This window comes from Vulpes vulpes, chromosome 14 (assembly GCF_048418805.1).
Source record: "Vulpes vulpes isolate BD-2025 chromosome 14, VulVul3, whole genome shotgun sequence".
NCBI lineage: Eukaryota > Metazoa > Chordata > Mammalia > Carnivora > Canidae > Vulpes > Vulpes vulpes.
In genome coordinates, this window is record NC_132793.1 from 31491142 (window position 1) to 31507601 (window position 16460).

General features: G+C 37.2%; 1 protein-coding gene across 4 annotated transcripts in view; it reads right to left on the reverse strand.

Annotated features, from left to right (window-relative positions):
* Window positions 1–381: 381 nt before the first annotated feature.
* Window positions 382–16460, reverse strand: part of GPCPD1 (glycerophosphocholine phosphodiesterase 1) — a 55238-nt gene continuing 39159 nt past the window's right edge. For 3 of the 4 annotated variants that reach the window (XM_072736340.1, XM_072736339.1, XM_072736341.1), the window contains 6 exons: window positions 15759–15820; window positions 13648–13713; window positions 11630–11766; window positions 10794–10929; window positions 10222–10382; window positions 382–3756 (listed from right to left, as the gene is read on the reverse strand). In XM_072736340.1, the coding sequence (XP_072592441.1) occupies window positions 3567–3756; window positions 10222–10382; window positions 10794–10929; window positions 11630–11766; window positions 13648–13713; window positions 15759–15820 (752 nt within the window). In that variant the 3' untranslated portion in view covers window positions 382–3566. Of the gene's footprint in view, window positions 3757–4906; window positions 4979–10221; window positions 10383–10793; window positions 10930–11629; window positions 11767–13647; window positions 13714–15758; window positions 15821–16460 lie in introns of all 4 variants that reach the window. The other variant, XM_072736342.1, reaches the window with a different exon arrangement.

Genomic DNA, 16460 nt, shown 5'->3' on the forward strand with positions numbered 1-16460 from the left:
ACACTCCACCAGGACTAATCAGACAGCCACCCCACAGGTCACCCAAGTCCTACCCATGGCAGCACATTCTGCACTACCAGACTACCAGCCCCAGGATTTAGGTGTATCACTGCAGGAAAGGCCAGCCAGGCCTGGGGGAAAAACTGGACCTCATCTTCCTGTTTAGACCTTGTTCTCATTCAGCACAGAGTAGAAAATTGGTTTGTGGTAACCCATCTGTGACCCCAAACAACTGGGGCAGCATGGAGAACTCCATGAGTATACATGCAAACACACATGCACACGCATACACACAAGCACACGCACTCCAGACAACATAGCCAAGCATGCCATACAACACTGAATGTACACTGTGAAACAATCTGAGTTAGGAAACTAGGATCATTGCCACCGCCATTTATTTGCCTAGTTTATAACTAAGTAGAGAACACTATAGTAGTGCTAGAAATGCAAAGAAGTCCCTGCCCTTAAGGGGCTTACAATCTTAGGGAAATAGAACAGGCACATAAAAAGACTGTAAGAAAGCACATGCTAACAAACGCCACAAGAATTCAGAAGGCAGCATAGTTTAAGAACATGGGATTAGGAATCACAAAACCCAGTTCTAGTACCAACCTGGTCAGTTAACTTCTCTGGGTTTATGAGCCCAGCTATAAAATGAAGTAGTGAGATTTAAAGGCTGTATGCATTTGTTTGCATCATGATTCTGATCAAAAGCTGAGCAAAGTTTTATGGAGGAGGTGGCACCTGAGCTGGACACAGAAGGAGGACAGAGAAGGCATTTCAGACAAGGAAAGGGGTACTGAGGTAGGCATAAGCGTGGAGTTGGGAGCGGAGAAGACACAAGGAACGATGGGAGTGAGGTAATGGGTGGCTGTGGTAGCCCTCAGGCACTACTGACGCATGAATGAACTATATTCCTCCCATTTACATCCAGTCAGTTACAGTACAGAATTCCAGAGAGTAGAAAACACCAGAGAACAATGGCGGTGTTTTATCAAACATTGCACTCAATTTCCAGAAAATATAAAGTGATTTTAACATTATACTTCTACATTTAAAATTGACATCAACAAACTTCCAACTGTCAAAATGTAAACCAAAGTTTACACTCTTAGTAAACATAATTAATCTCTTAATTTAAAAGGACATTTGATACAAATTATATTATCCCAACAATTCCAACATTTATTTTCTACTATGTTCCACACACTGTGGAAATAAAAAGAGTAAGACAAGTCCCCTGCCTTTGAAAGAGCCTGCAGCCTGGTAGGTGAGACAAACAACTATGCCTACCTACAATGTACTAAGATGCATGGCACGATCAAGGTTATGAACATACGGCTATGAAGTAAAAGCAGTTTCAGCATGGACTCAGAGGACACAGGCTGATGGCTCAGGGGAAGGGAGTTTGGCAGGGAGAAAATGTGGGGAGAGGGCTTCCAGGCAGAGGGTACATGGCTACAGACATGGAATAGTGTAGGAGCATGGCATGGCCAGGGCCTACCATGGGTATAGTGTGGCCGAAGCAGAGTGATATGGAAGCCTGGATTTAGTCCTATAAAATGGAGAGCTCATGCTTGCTATGACTGAACTGTCTGCTAATCCTGGTTTCTAAGGTTGGGAAGGGACAGGAAAGAAAGGAAGCAGTGAGGTTCTGTCTGGGTCATAAGCAGTCTTTGTGAACTCTTCGCACAAATTACACTGTTAGGAAACTCCACCTCTCCCCATTACCTCTCCTTTCCCTTAATGATCTGTTGAGTCTTCAACATGGAGCTGCACTGCCACTAGACTAGAAAGGCATAGGGGAGGAGAGCAAACTGAACAGGACCAGAAATGCACACCTATGGCTAATCAAGTTACCGTAAGGTAACAGTCACTGTATTGTACAAAGTTCTGTAGACAAAGAAAATGAGTTCTTTTTCAGAAGTTTTCTAAAACTGCCTAACTCACACCAACGTGTTGGAAAATCTCATTCAATGTGGGAAAAGTATATAAAACCCTTGCCGAAGACTGTATTTCCTAAACTCTTTTCCATTAAATATTGGTGTTACAGCACAATACCATAGCAGTTCAAAGCCTATCTTCACACAATTAAGATTGAACCACAATTGCATTGTTTGGCTTAAAAAACAAAAAGACACAATATGTAATTCCAAGTCTTAGGTTCTTAGCTAGTACTAAAATTTGTCAATGCATAAAGAGATTGCCTGGTGAAGAACATGCAAAGGTAGATGCAATAAACCATCATTTTAGGGTAGGATTCCAATTCCTAAATTCCAATTTCTCATAATAATAATATAGAATCAATTCTATAAAATACCTTCTTGAAATTTTTTTCTATAAGGAAGAAAATAAACCTGTATATTTTATTTAACATTCATTCTTAAGTTACAGTTATGCCTAAACAATCAGCATCTAATTAAAGAAACCTTAGTATAATCCTTAAAAAAAACCCACATTTACATTTAGAAACATCTTCTACACTTCTGAATAAATTACATGCCTGATATACATTAACCAATAAAGAATACCAATATGAGAATTCAGGACATTTATTTTTCTGCGTGGAGATTTAACTACTGTACAACACACACACACACACACACACAACACAAAACAAACTCACAAAGCAATGGTGTGTAATAGGTAGTGAGAGACACTTAAAATAAGCATATTGAAAATACCTACAAACAGGCTTTTTTTTTTAGGCAACAAAATATTTTCAGTCCTTGACACCTTCTCACACTCACCTAGCACCACAGATGCAAGGACTTACAGTAAACGTATACAATCTCATGCTTAAAACCTAAAGCATGCACTGAATAGAATTTATACATTATGATCTATTAAGTATGCAGTACATACTTCTAATATTTTATACATTAAATTACCCTGCAGCATTTTGAAATTTAACATTTATGCAAAACAACTTTTGAAAGACTTATGAAACAATTTTTCAAGGATTACCTCCAGGCTGTTTACACAGGCATTGGTTTGGTTAAGAGGGAGAATGGCAGCAGCCTCAAGGTTCATACTGAATGAAAATGGTGTCTGTGCATGTCAATCCATGTAAAAAATACATATATACATAGATGGCACAAAGATTTGTGCAGTTGGAATCACCAGTGCAAATGCATGCATTTGAGGTACTTATTTTTTCCGTGGTCAGGTATAATTATGCACAGTCATGTTCCTCAAGTGCTAAATATTTCAGACCTGATCAAATGAAAGTTGTTAAGAACTGTAAATATATTTATATAGTTAATTTCAAAGCACTATGCTTTTACTGAACATTTAACATTATATGTTTATATATTTAGTTTAATATGCTTGCCAACCAATAAATTTTTTCATTGTAAAGAGACTGACTGGTAATTATACCTGGCCAAGTGATTTAAATAGCATACTTGAAATTCTAGCAAGAATTGTAGTGAAAGAGTAAAATACTTCATTATTGCTTCATTGGACTGAGCTAGAAGGCATAGATAAACAATGCTCAATGATGACAAGTGAATACCCAGAACATCAGTGCATGCCCCAAAATGGCCTCTGCCCAATAAAAACTAAGCACTCTCCACGTTATCGATGCCATTAGCATCCACGTGGATGTCAGGCTCCCCACACAAAGATGAGGGGACAAAGCGGCTAACAGTAGGACACAAACAGCTCTTAAGCTCTGGCAATTCTTGCTTCAGGCGTTCCAACTGCTCCACTTGGAATATATTTGGCTGTTCAGGCATCCAATCATATATCCTATGATGAAACAAACACAAAACACATAAAATAGTATAATTTTATGGTTTACTTAAGATCTGACTTAACCTTTTCAGGAGTATCTGATTACAGAAAGCCTGGAACATCCATAGTACAAAAGGCCTCCCCCCTCAACTTTTTAAAAGATGTAATTATCAGTTCAATTTAAAAATACTTCTTCTCCATCTTTCCAAAAATGCAGAATAGCAGCATTTCCTTTTGTGCTCATAATGAAAAAGAACGGTTACAAAGCAACTGAATCAGAAAATGAAATAAACCTGAAGTTTACTAGTGATCAATTCTTCACGTATCTTCTCTCAAAGCCAATCGGCAATGCTGTATTTTACAGATAGATGGGAAGCTATTAAGAGGCAGAGCTGGAATTCATACCCAGTTGGGACTTCAAAGCACTGAAGATCTGCACTATGTGAACTGTCCAGGTACCCATAGTTAAGAGGCCAGAAAAAGCCCCATGTGACAATGGCAGCACTGCACTGCCCATCAGCAGAGAGAGGATGGCCAGGCAACTCACGTAAGGTACTACAACAGAGGTCTCTGTGACATCTTAGTAGGAAAGAATTTCTAAGAGAATGAGAAGTGACCTCTGGGTCAAGATATCAGACTGAAAACAGAAGCAACTATACTTTCCCTGTATATCCCATTAAAGAGAAAATAAAAGGATTAAAAAAGAATCCATGCGTATGGAGAAAAAAATACATAGCAACAAAATTTTGGAAGCTGGAAAACAGATGCACAAGTAATAACAAAGTGTTTCAGTTAGCAGAACAGAAAAGGGCAAATCACAAGCCAGTAGTGGAAAATATGAGAAGGCTGAGTTAAAAGCAGCACCAGATTCCCCTAGCACTGGGGAGGGTGACAGCAGCTAAAACAGGGAGGATAAGTGAAGGCTGAGTAGCAGTGAGCATCTCCCCCCTTCTTCCTAACTTCCTGCCACAGAGGCTGCCCCACATCACACACCACCCACCCTTCTGTTGATTTTGAGAACTTAACAGGAAATCTCTTGGAATGGATGACTAGAAGACCAGGCATTTTATAAAGCCACCAGCACCAGGGGAATTAGACAGTCCATACATATAACACATGCAAAATTCAGAGACATGCCCTCCCTTCCCCAGCTCTCTTCCCTTACCTGAATCCCAAGAACCCTGGGAGCCAGATCTGGATCCTCTAGGTAGTTTATATAGATTCTTCTGTGAGGAATCTGGTCAGCCAAAAAGTACAGTTCTAAATCTACTGACATCAGCAGTATGACCAAACAGGCCACCCAGATCACCCCACAGTGAAATCCAACAAGCCCCATTCACACACTAAGAGCCTCTAACAAGCTTCCTAGATCCCAATTTCTTACCATGAGAAGCAGCCAAGGATTTCCAAACAACTGAGAAAAGCTTCTAACATGTAAGGTAGGGAGTCAAAGAGAAGAAAACTCCACAGACCAAAAAAAAAGTCCTTGATGCCTTCATAGAATAGTTCACTGAACCAAAACAGGATGATATACACAAGGGAGAATAGAGCACTCAGAGAAAAAAAGACAGTTCTTAAAATCAAAGACACAAAAACCTCAATAGACCGGTGGATGATAAGGTTGGCGAAATCTTTCAAAGCAGAGCAAAAAGACAAAAATAGAAAATAGGAGAAAACATAAGTTTGGTCCAAGAGTGAATACTATGTAAACTGAAGAATTTCTACAAAGGGAGGGGGGAACCCAGAAAAATGGAAAAGATAAAAATCAAAGAATAATTCGCAAAATTCTCTGCATCTTCAAGGACATGTTAGATTAGATGGGCTGTCATGTGCCCAGCACAGGGGATGAAACCAGATCCACACCAAGATCTGCCTCTATGAAATTTTACAACACTGGTGACAAGACTCTCCAAGCTTCAAGATAGGAAACAAAGAAATCACATGTGTAGGAACAAGAATCAATATGGTTTCACACTGCTCAACACTAACACTGAAACTGTGAATGTGACTGGAGAAAGGCTTTTAAAATCCCAAAAGAAATGATTTCTAACATGAAATTTTATGCCCAGCCATATAGTACTTCCAGGCATGCAAGATCAAACATTTACTTTCCACGTCTTCCTTTCTCAAGAAGATACTGAAGGATGTGTTCCATAAAAATGACAGGAAAGCAAAAAAGATCTGGACAATAGGAAATGGGAGTTCTGACACAGGAAGGGTCCAGGAGCAGTCTTCACTCAGGATGACAGCTGTAACCCAAAGTCGTCAGTGAGTCTATACTAGAGCAGTCTGAGCAAAAAGGAAGGTGTGTTAAGGGCTATCACTCCAAAAGGGCCACTGCCATTCTACCAGCACTGTAACCTAAGGACAGAGTGCCCTAGTGAGCCCGAAACTGAATCTTATTTACATATAGCTTGTCTTAACTATGTGCTGAAGTAGCCACTCTACCTGACAGTTTATTATGCACTGGCCTACTCCTGAGAACTGTGAGCAGGCTACAATGGGTACAGAACCAAGGAATATAGAACCACCCACTCCAGAGGACCATATTCCTGATGTACTTCCAATACCTGACAAATAGATGCATTACAATGGATTGCAAAATAAGTTTGGCAAGTTAAGACTAGAATTTAAAAAGGTGAAGGCAAGTGGCAAAATGAACTAGCATTTCAAAAGTACACATACAAATAGAAAATATCCAAGGGCCGTTATTTTTAAAATTCTGTTTCAGGTACATACTTGTAGATATTGTACCAATGTGCGTACTTGGTCACAATGTAGAATGAATTTCTAATTGGGTTGGGTCAAAAAGGTTTGAAAAGTCATTGCCCTAGAAATACACATATATTCTAGAGGGCCTGGCTCAACAATGTTTACAGCAAACACTGCAAAATAAAAACGTGGCAACTACCTAAATGTTCTCATACAGAATAAAGTGTAGTAGAGGCATAGCCATGAATATTATATAGCCATGAAGATGAATAAATTATAGCTATATAGAACAAATACATTAACTTTTAGAAAGTTGTTACAACAAGCAGGAGAAAAAATACAAATGAAGTTTAAAGCCACGAGAAACCAAATGGTATATTATTTAGTGACAGAAATAAGAATTTAAATTTTTTAAAAAGAGGGATGCCTGGGTGGCTCAGTGGTTGAGCGGTCTGCCTTAGGCTTAGGGCGTGATCCCGGAGTCCCGGGATTGAGTCCCACATCAGGCTCCTTGCATGGAGCCTGCTTCTCCTGTCTCTGCCTCTCTGTGTCTCTCATGAAAAAATAAATAAAATCTTTAAAAAAAAATTTGGGGGGGGCAGCCTGGGTGGTTCAGCGGTTTAGCGCCGCCTTCAGCCCGGGGCCTGATCCTGGAGACCCGGGATCAAGTCCCATGTTGGGCTCTCTTATGAATAAATAAATAAAATCTTAAAAAAATTTTTTTAAGAGAATAATAATTTGATAAGCAGTTATACCTGAGGGAGGAGATAAGGAAATTGAATTAGACAGAGGCACATGGGAGACCTCAAATCTAATGATACTGTTCTTTAAACATGAATATCTGTTATTGGATTTATTTTCAATCATTTGACCACAGTAATTCTTTTTTTTATAAAAAGAGGAAACATTGTGTAATTACTCTATGAGGCAAGCATTTTCCCCATACCAAAATGAGACAACAACCAGCTGAGAAAGGTAAATTAAAGGTCATCTTACTCAATTTTCACAAATGCAAAAATCCAAAGTATCAGGAAATCAAGATAGTTCTTTATATGAAATAATGCACTACAAAACCATGATTAAATGTAAAATCTACAATGTGTTATTGCCTTTGTAAAAGAAGAGAATCATTTTTGATCAACTAAAACACCCACTCTCAACAATTCTTCACCAATGTAAAATAAATCAAAGGCTCCCCAAATTATTAGTCATTCAAAACCTTTATGTCTAAATTTGTAATAATAACAAAAAAAATAACAGCATAAGCATATTATATAGCAGAAGAAAAAGCTAGAAAAACATTAGGGTGGGGCATCTGGGTGGCTCTGTTAAGTGTGATTTTGGTTTAAGGTTATGATCTCAGGTTCATGAGACTGAGCCCCAAGTCATGTTCCACACTGGGCACGGAGTTTGCTTAAGATCCTCTCCCTCTCTCTCTGCCCCTCACCCTGTTTTACATGTGCACATGCTTTCTTTCTCAAAAAAACAAACAAACAAACAAACAAAAAACAAAACAAAACAAAACTCAGGCACAGGACCTCACTCTGCTAAAAACAATAAAAGGGACAGGCATAGGGGATTCCTGGCTTTTATTGTAAACCTTGCATACACACACACGTAGTTCTTTAAAACATAAAAACTTGGATCGCCTGGGTGGCTCAGCAGTTAAAGGTCTGCCTTCGGCTCAGGGTGTGGTCCCAGAGTCCTGGGATCGAGTTCCACATCAGGTTCCCTGCATGGAGCCTGCTTCTCCTTCTACCTGTGTCTCTGCCTCTATGGGTCTCTCATGAGTAAATAAATAAAATCTTTAAAAAGAAAAGATAAATAAATAAAACATAAAAACTTTCAAGGGTAAGCAACAACTCTAACAGACCCTAATAGGAGCCCCTTCCTGAATTGTCTCCTCCATATCTTCCACACCTTCAAAACATAGTCTTGCCCTGAGTCCTGCTATTGCTTCTGCCTAAAACTCAGATACCGTCAAAGCAAACTTAGCCACTCCCAAAAACCAACTCAATGCTTCCTCTTTAAAATTACTCTTTTTGATCCCAGGTCAGAAAGAACTCACTTTCTTCAGATCTTTTATATCACAAAGTATCTTCCTGTTCTCCATCACATTGTAACAATTCGGCTTTAACAAAGTAAGGTCCTTCAGATGAAGAATCTGCCTAAAATATGTATACTCTACAAAGTCATACATAGTATGTCTCACAATACATTTTCTTGCCTGAAAACATTTGCAATCATTCCTTTTCTCTTCCTCAAAAAAACATTCTTCAAAATTTTGCTAAACTCAGCATTTTTTAAACAGTTAATGTAAAAATTTTATTTTCCTTTAATTAGTTGGAATTGTTTATTATAAGTCATCTAACTATATGGGACAAGACAAACAATAAAGTGAACTAAATCCAAGGAAAGGTATTTTTTAAAACAGGCTTGGTAAGAATTTCATCACTTACTTTTTTTTTTTTTTTTTTTAAGATTTTATTTATTTATTCATGAGAGATACACACAGGGAGAGGGGGAGAGAGAGAGAGAGTGAGTGAGAGACAGGCAGAGACACAGAGACAGAAGCAGGCTCCGTTCAGGGAGCCTGATGTGGGACTCGATCCGGGGTCTCCAGGATCAGGCCCTGGGCTGAAGGCAGTGCTAAACCACTGAGCCACCCGGGCTGTCCCATCACTTACTCTTTAATGTTACGGCTCAAGTATTAGTGAGCCTGGTAACCCCTCAGCAGACTAAATCATATCCCTTCTAACCCAAAATTTCTTTATATTAAGCAATCTTTTCGTCTCAGATTGGTGGCTCTCAAACTTGTATCATAAACGTCAAGGGAGCTTGTAAGAAAAATGAAAAACATTTTGTTCAACAAATATTTAACCCCTACTGTGTGTCACACATTGTTCTAACTTTTGGAGATAGAGGAGTGAACAAAACAGGTAAAGAGCCTGTCCTTGTGGAGCTTGTTTGTGTAGGTATGTTGGGGTGGGGGCTGGAGGAAGATGGGAATCAGCTCTCATAGGGCCTTGGAAGGTCCTTGGATTTTAGTTTAGGTGACAAAGAGAATTGTGGGAGAGTTTAAAGCAGTAACAGGATCTGACTTCAGTTAGAATAGGCTCCCTACGGCTGCTGTGCTGAAAATAGACAGCAGATGGACTTCAATAAGCCTCATGAGAAATGAGGTGTCTAAGGAGATGACAGTAGTAAACCTGGTGAGTGGATACATTCAGGATATATTCTGAAGACAGCATCAACAAGATTCTGTCTGACTGGTTTTGGAGTATGAGTTTAGGAACAGAGCTACAAAGACACCAAGGATTTAGAATGAGAAACCAGAAAGACATGAGTTGTCAATTATACTGAAATCAGAAAGTCTACAGAAAAGAACAGGTTTTGGTAGCTGATATAAAAGTTTCAGCGGTCAGGAGAAAGGGACAGAAAGGCTGAAGATACAAATATGGAAGAATAAAGGTAAGAAAAGCCATAGAACTGGATTGAGATCCCCAAGAAAGTTGGTGCAGAGAAGTCTAGGGGAGACAGCGTCCCCACCCCATGACAGTATATCCAGTTTAGAGCCCACATATCCAAATGTTTAATAAGCTTCCCAAGTGTTTGTACTATACTCCAGACTTAATCTACTGATAAATGTTAAGATAAACCTCAGGCTGAACTACAGAATTTTAACTTAACTAAGTTTAATATTATTTTTTATAAAATAACTATTTCTTTTTTAACAATCCAAGAAAACTTTTTATGAAAAACAAATACCTATCGTAAATTAGACCATTAACTCCAAGTTCCTTCAGTTTCTTTCTGTTTTCCGGATCGTTGGTATCATCACCCCAGCAAAATATGACTAGTCCCTTAGCTTTTGCCTCCTGGATATAGGATGGGTTTCTGAGAAGGTCTTCAGTGTGTGCATTTATCCCCTAAAAGAAAAATTATTCACGAAAAAGTAAATTATTAGCTGCAAGTGCTAAATGGTCATACTCTACATCAGTGTTCCCCAAGGTAGAGTGGGGAGAGAGAAAAAATGTTAGAACTTTTTCTTCCAAGTTATTTTATCAGACAAGTTTACAAATTTTATCTAGCCATTTTAGATGATTCATAAAATCCACTCAGAAAACTACAAAAACTTACTTAACCTAGGCCTGCAAGAAAATACTTTATTGTTCATTTACTGCTTTTCATTGAGATCTAATATCCTTACTTAAGTATAGCTATCAGCTTGTTATAAATGTGTCAAAACTAAGCAATGGGATGTGTAAATAAAATGAAAACTTTACTACTCTAAGACATCTTTAAAAATTAAAATAATTTAAAAATCAAGCATAACATACCAGTAGGTTTTCAAATTGTGCAAAGCTCATTGCAATGGGGGTTGTCCGAGATCTGAGGTCCATGAGTTCAGGGTAAATATCAGATTTTCCTTGAGTCAAAAATAATATGGGGTACTTGTTCTGCTTCTGCCGAACCCTAAAAAAGACAATTAAAAAATATTCTCATTAGGGAGATAATTCTAATATAGGAATTTTAGGAAACTCTAAAAATATAAAGAAATCACCTTCTGAAAGAGCTTAATCTCATTACTGAGATATGATCACCATTACCATGTATCTTTTAATCAAAAAAAGAGAAATTTTAAATCATTCTACACAAGAACTAAAATATTTTCAGAAATGGGCAATGAGGGATGCCTGGGTGGCTCAGCAGTTGAGGATCTGCCTTCAGATCCAGACGTGATCCTGGAGTTCCGGGATCGAGTCCCACATCAGGCTCCTGTATGGAGCCTGCTCCTCCTCCCTCTGCCTATGTCTCTGCCTCCCTCTGTATCTCTCATGAATAAATAAATAAAATCTCAAAAAAAAAAAAAAAAAAAGAAACAAAGAAATGGGCAATGAAGAAGCCCTTGAGGGCTTACAATTTGGTTAGGAGGATGTTCCATGCCTATAAAACAAAACATAAGGTGTGAGGCACTAGGATCCAGTAGGTATAGCGTTCACTGAGGGAGTGGGGAGGGCATCCTGCAGGTAGTCCTGAAGGGATGTGAAAATATATATAACCTGACTGAGAGGTCAAATCAAAGGTAAAGTGTGGGCCACCTCCAACCACAATCTTTGTACCCTAAGTCCCAGCTACTATCTAAGAGTATAGGTGAAAAAAAATTATTACTCACATTGTGCAAATATCTGCATCAAATGAAGAAAACACTATTCTCCTCTTCCCAGAATTTTCTAAGACAGTTTTTAAAATTATATCCAAAAATAGATTCATGTCAAAATATGTTGATAAATTACCATCCCATATTCCATCCTATGTGGAAGAAATAAACAGGAAAATAAAAGCCATTAAATATCCTAGAATCTCAGTACCAGAAAAAAATCTTGGGAACATCTAATCCAACTCTTATTTTACATGAGGAAAACAAAGGTCTAAAAAGATTAAGAACTTGTCGAAGACCATACAGCTACTTAGTGATGGTGCAGCTGTCATAATTCAGGTAGAGACATTTATGTATAAAGCAATTACACCATCAATAAACTTTTGCTTTAATAAAGTTTGCAAAATAAAAGTTAAAACTCTGGAAATCTGCACTCTAGTGACTTTAAAATATTTTTATATAGGGGCACTTGGCTGGCTCAGTTGGTTAAACGTCTGACTTTGGCTCAGATCATGATCTCAGGGTCCTGGGATTGAGCCCTGCATCTGGCTCCATGCTCAGGGAGAAGTTTGCTTCTCTACCACCCCCCTAACTCATGTGCCCCCTTCAAATAAATAAAATCTTTTAAAAAAATTTATATAATCTTTATGAACTGTTAGACAAAAGAACTTCACTTCATTTACTAACTCACTTGCAGCTAAAAAAACCCAGGTAATTTATTTTTCAGGTAGGCTCCATGCCCAGGGTGGGGCTTCAAGTCATGACCCTGAGATCAAGACCTGAGCTGAGATCAATCAACAGATGGATGCCCAAACAACTGAGCCACCCAAGTGCCTCCCAGCAAAAAACCCAAGTAATTTTTATTAATTAAAAATCTCATTCTTTGGCTCTTAGACATATCAAATACCCTCAGCAAGTAATAAAAATATTTTCTAAATACAATTAAGATACTGAGAGCCCTGTAGATACTCAAATATTAGACGTTTTGTATATCAGTCATTAAAATAATCCTAAAAGCTCAGAAAACTAAAATAATCCCTTAAGAAAAACTTACTATGTTAACCAGGACCAGCTTATCATAAACAGCTACTTAGAAGGCAAGATTTGAGGGCAGGTATAAATTATTCTTATGAAAACAATTTCCAAGATACTGCTCTGATTGCCCAACATACCTTAATTACCCACTTCCAGGGCCCCAGCCCCAACAACCTCTTAGCAATGCATCCCAACCATTTACACATATCCCTACCTGATATATTCAATAGTTAATTGTTTTCCTCAACTAGACTATACATTCCAAGAAAACAAGGTTTATTCTGTTTACTACTCAAACCAAGCAGCCACAAGATGCCTCGCCCACAGCAGCTTTTCAATATAGAACTATTGAACAAAAGAATGACTAAATTTGGGAATGATTTAAAACATACCTGCAGAAATTTCTTTTCTTGGTTAACTATTACTAGCTACTACTGCCACTTAATATAAAACTGCTTAAGGAATTATTTAAAATATATGATTAGTTGAAGAGACAAGACATATACAGAATAAAAGGTTAAAAAAAAAGGATCCACTAAACTTCAAAAAAATGGCACAAACTAGAAGTTCTGAGAGTGCCAAGTAAAGTAGAATTACAAAGGGATTTTGTAGGCAGGACAAGTTTTGGGGAAACTGAGGGACAGAGTTGTTAAAGTAATCTGCCCAAGGTCACAGAAAGCAAAAACTAATCAGTTATAAAGTTCTAACTGTCCAGTTTCCACTGTTCATTTTATAAGTATGTCCAGAAACCATCCATGTTAATGTGCACGAGACACATGTAAATTCAAATTTATACTATTATACATTCATCATTAATTTTAAGTACTCACATATAGTATAAGGATAAAATATGCTTTATCAAAAAGGTTAAATTAATAATGTTAGAAGAAGCCACATTAAGATTTCAGCTTCACTTTTCCATTAAAACAAGGAAATGGAAACAAATGCATTTTAAAAAACCGGGGAGGGGGGAATGTGTTACATCAAGGATTACTTACCCTCTGTTGGCAGATCCATTTTATCTCTATGTTAAACCCTACATCTTCTGGCAAAGACTCTAAAACCTAGAGTTTTGTTTGTTGGAGGTGAATTGTATTTTGTTTTTTGGCAAGATGAGTGGCAGAATAAGAGAAGAAAAAAAGGAAAACAGAATTATTACAAAAAGCAACCTATGGTAAAACATACCACTAAGTAAGGATAACATGTTTTGTGCCTTCAGCGTATTTTCTTATACCCAAACTAACAATGTTGTTGATGATTAAGTTAAATAAGGAAGTCAAAAGAAATTAAACAGCAAAAGTAGGAGTCTTAGGCAACATCTGTGATGGCAGATGCACCACTACCACAACAATGCATTCTTAACCTCAAACTCTTTCACCACCATAGGTCTCAGGTCTATATTAACCAGGTACATGGAAGTACAGTGCCTAAAACAGTGTTACTCAATTTCATGTGGGGCTTTTTGACTTTCTTCTCTGTCTTTAGCTTTATTTAATGTATCTATCACATTTTTACTGGGCTAATGCAAAATTAGAAAAATAAGGACAATAATATATGTTAGTGTTGAGACTACTAAACATCAAATTTACAAAGATTCTCTTTCAAATTGAGATATTAGGAGTGCCTGGGTGGCTCAGTGGGTTAAGTACCCGACTCTTGGTTTCAGCTCTAGTCATGATCTCAGGGTGATGAAATCAAGCCCCACTGAGCATGGAGCCTGCTTTAAGAATTCTCTCCCCTCTGCACCTCACCCATTCCCACGCAAGCTCTCCTTTCCTTTCTTAAAAACAAACAAACTGTGATTTTATTTGGCCTTTGTTGGTTTTAAAATTGTGATTAGGGGATCCCTGGGTGGCTCAGTGGTTGAGCGCCTGTCTTCAGCCCAGAGCACGATCCTGGAGTCCTGGGATGGAATCCCATGTCAGGCTCCCTGTATGGAGCCTGCTTCTCCCTCTGCGTGTGTCTCTGCCCCCCACACCCTCTCTCTGTGTGTCTCTCATAAATAAATAAATAAAATCTTTAAAAATAATAATAATAAAATAAAATTGTGATTAAATTATAGTGACAGTGCAAAGTGAGTAAAAAGTGTGCTCAACTTATTTGGCTAAGTTAATGTTAAACCATTTACATACAATTTTTTAAAAACTGTTTTTAATCACAAATCTAGGAAGCATGAGATTTCTCAGAACCAAATGATTTCAGATTTTTGAGTCAGAAGGAATGACGTTACTTGGCCAGGCTTCATAAATATCTGGAAAGGCTCTCTCATATCTTTTCTGTCGTATGAGTAATCATGACAAACTGAAATGACCTACTGTTACCTAAGACATCTACTGTACCTAACATCACCAGAAAGACAATGGAGAAGAACAGAAATTATGAAATGGAGCCAGTAGGAAAAAAAGCAGACTTAGCATGACTAAGGAGTGCCTGGCATCCACAGAGGCTTGCCTGATACTGTTAAAGGGATTCCTGTATGAATTAGGTCTAGTTTTTAAATCTTCATGCTAGTATTTGTTATATTTTTTCAGGTGAATTTTTGAAATTTGTGTTTCATTTTGAGTAACCTGGGTACTTACTTTCTTCAGTTGGAGAATCTCATTTCTCTCTAAAAGCTAAGGAATGGTTTGGTGTTTCTTTCTCAAGTTTTTATTTATTTAGATAATCTCTACATCCATCATGGAGCTAGAACTCATGACCCTGAAATCAAGAGTCCCATGATCCTCCAAGTAAGCCAGCCAGGAGCCCCAGAAATAGTTTTAAATATTGTAAAAATGCTCTCCCACATGTTCCTCCCACCCCTTTTTCTGTAGCCTTCTATTTCCTATTTATATACAGAAATATGTGACTTTCCTGTTCTTACCAAATTCTTATCAAATTAACCCATTGAAGTGGGAATTTTTACTCATTTGAGCAGTTAAGTTACTCTTTAAAAAAAAGCATAACTACACCGTAAAAAATATATTTTCTCTAAAAAGAATCAATGACAAGTTTATATAAATGCTATCTTTGACAGTCTTTTTAGTGCCCATTTAAGAGACCAAAATAAATTATATGGTTTTAACAGAATTAATGAGATAGTTTCGTGCTAGTTTTCCTAAGAACTTACCATTTTAAGAGAAGGAAATGGCTGATTTTCAGAAAAAGAATTTTCTTCCTCAATCACAGATTCTGAAATTTTAAATTATAAAAACTTATACAAAATGCCATTTTATCCCTAAGATCTTAACCTGAATTTTTAGGATGAAAAAAAAAAAAAAAAAAGATCCAGAGGTAATTACAGAGGATCCTTTTAATATGCAGTATTTTTTGAAGACTCTTACATGTTTAACCATTAAAACCTCCATTTTGAAATAAGCATCTTTAATGAAAACTAGTTTGCAACATTTTTCACAGAAACATCAAGCCTGAGGCCCCAAAAGTATCTTCTCATAAACACTTTAATATTAGTTTTTTACAAAGCAGTCACCAGCAGTAATTTGTTATTTGTCAATGGAATTAAGAGCTGTGTCCTCTTGTTAAGGCTACTATTTGAAATATCAAAATCAGCTCAGAAAATAGAAATTAAGAGAATTTAAAGCTACCATTGTGCTTTTGTTACCACTACCATTAAATCCAAAATAGATTATATCTCAAGATACACAAGAATGGTTTTCTAAGAGGAAAAAAAAAATATCAAACTAAATAAACTTTTCTTAAAAAGAAAACTATATTACAAAGACTAAAGTCATATAAATTAAAAAATAAAAATAAAAAATACTAAAAACAAAAATAAATTTATTTTTATTATTAAAAGTCATGAAATAGCTAC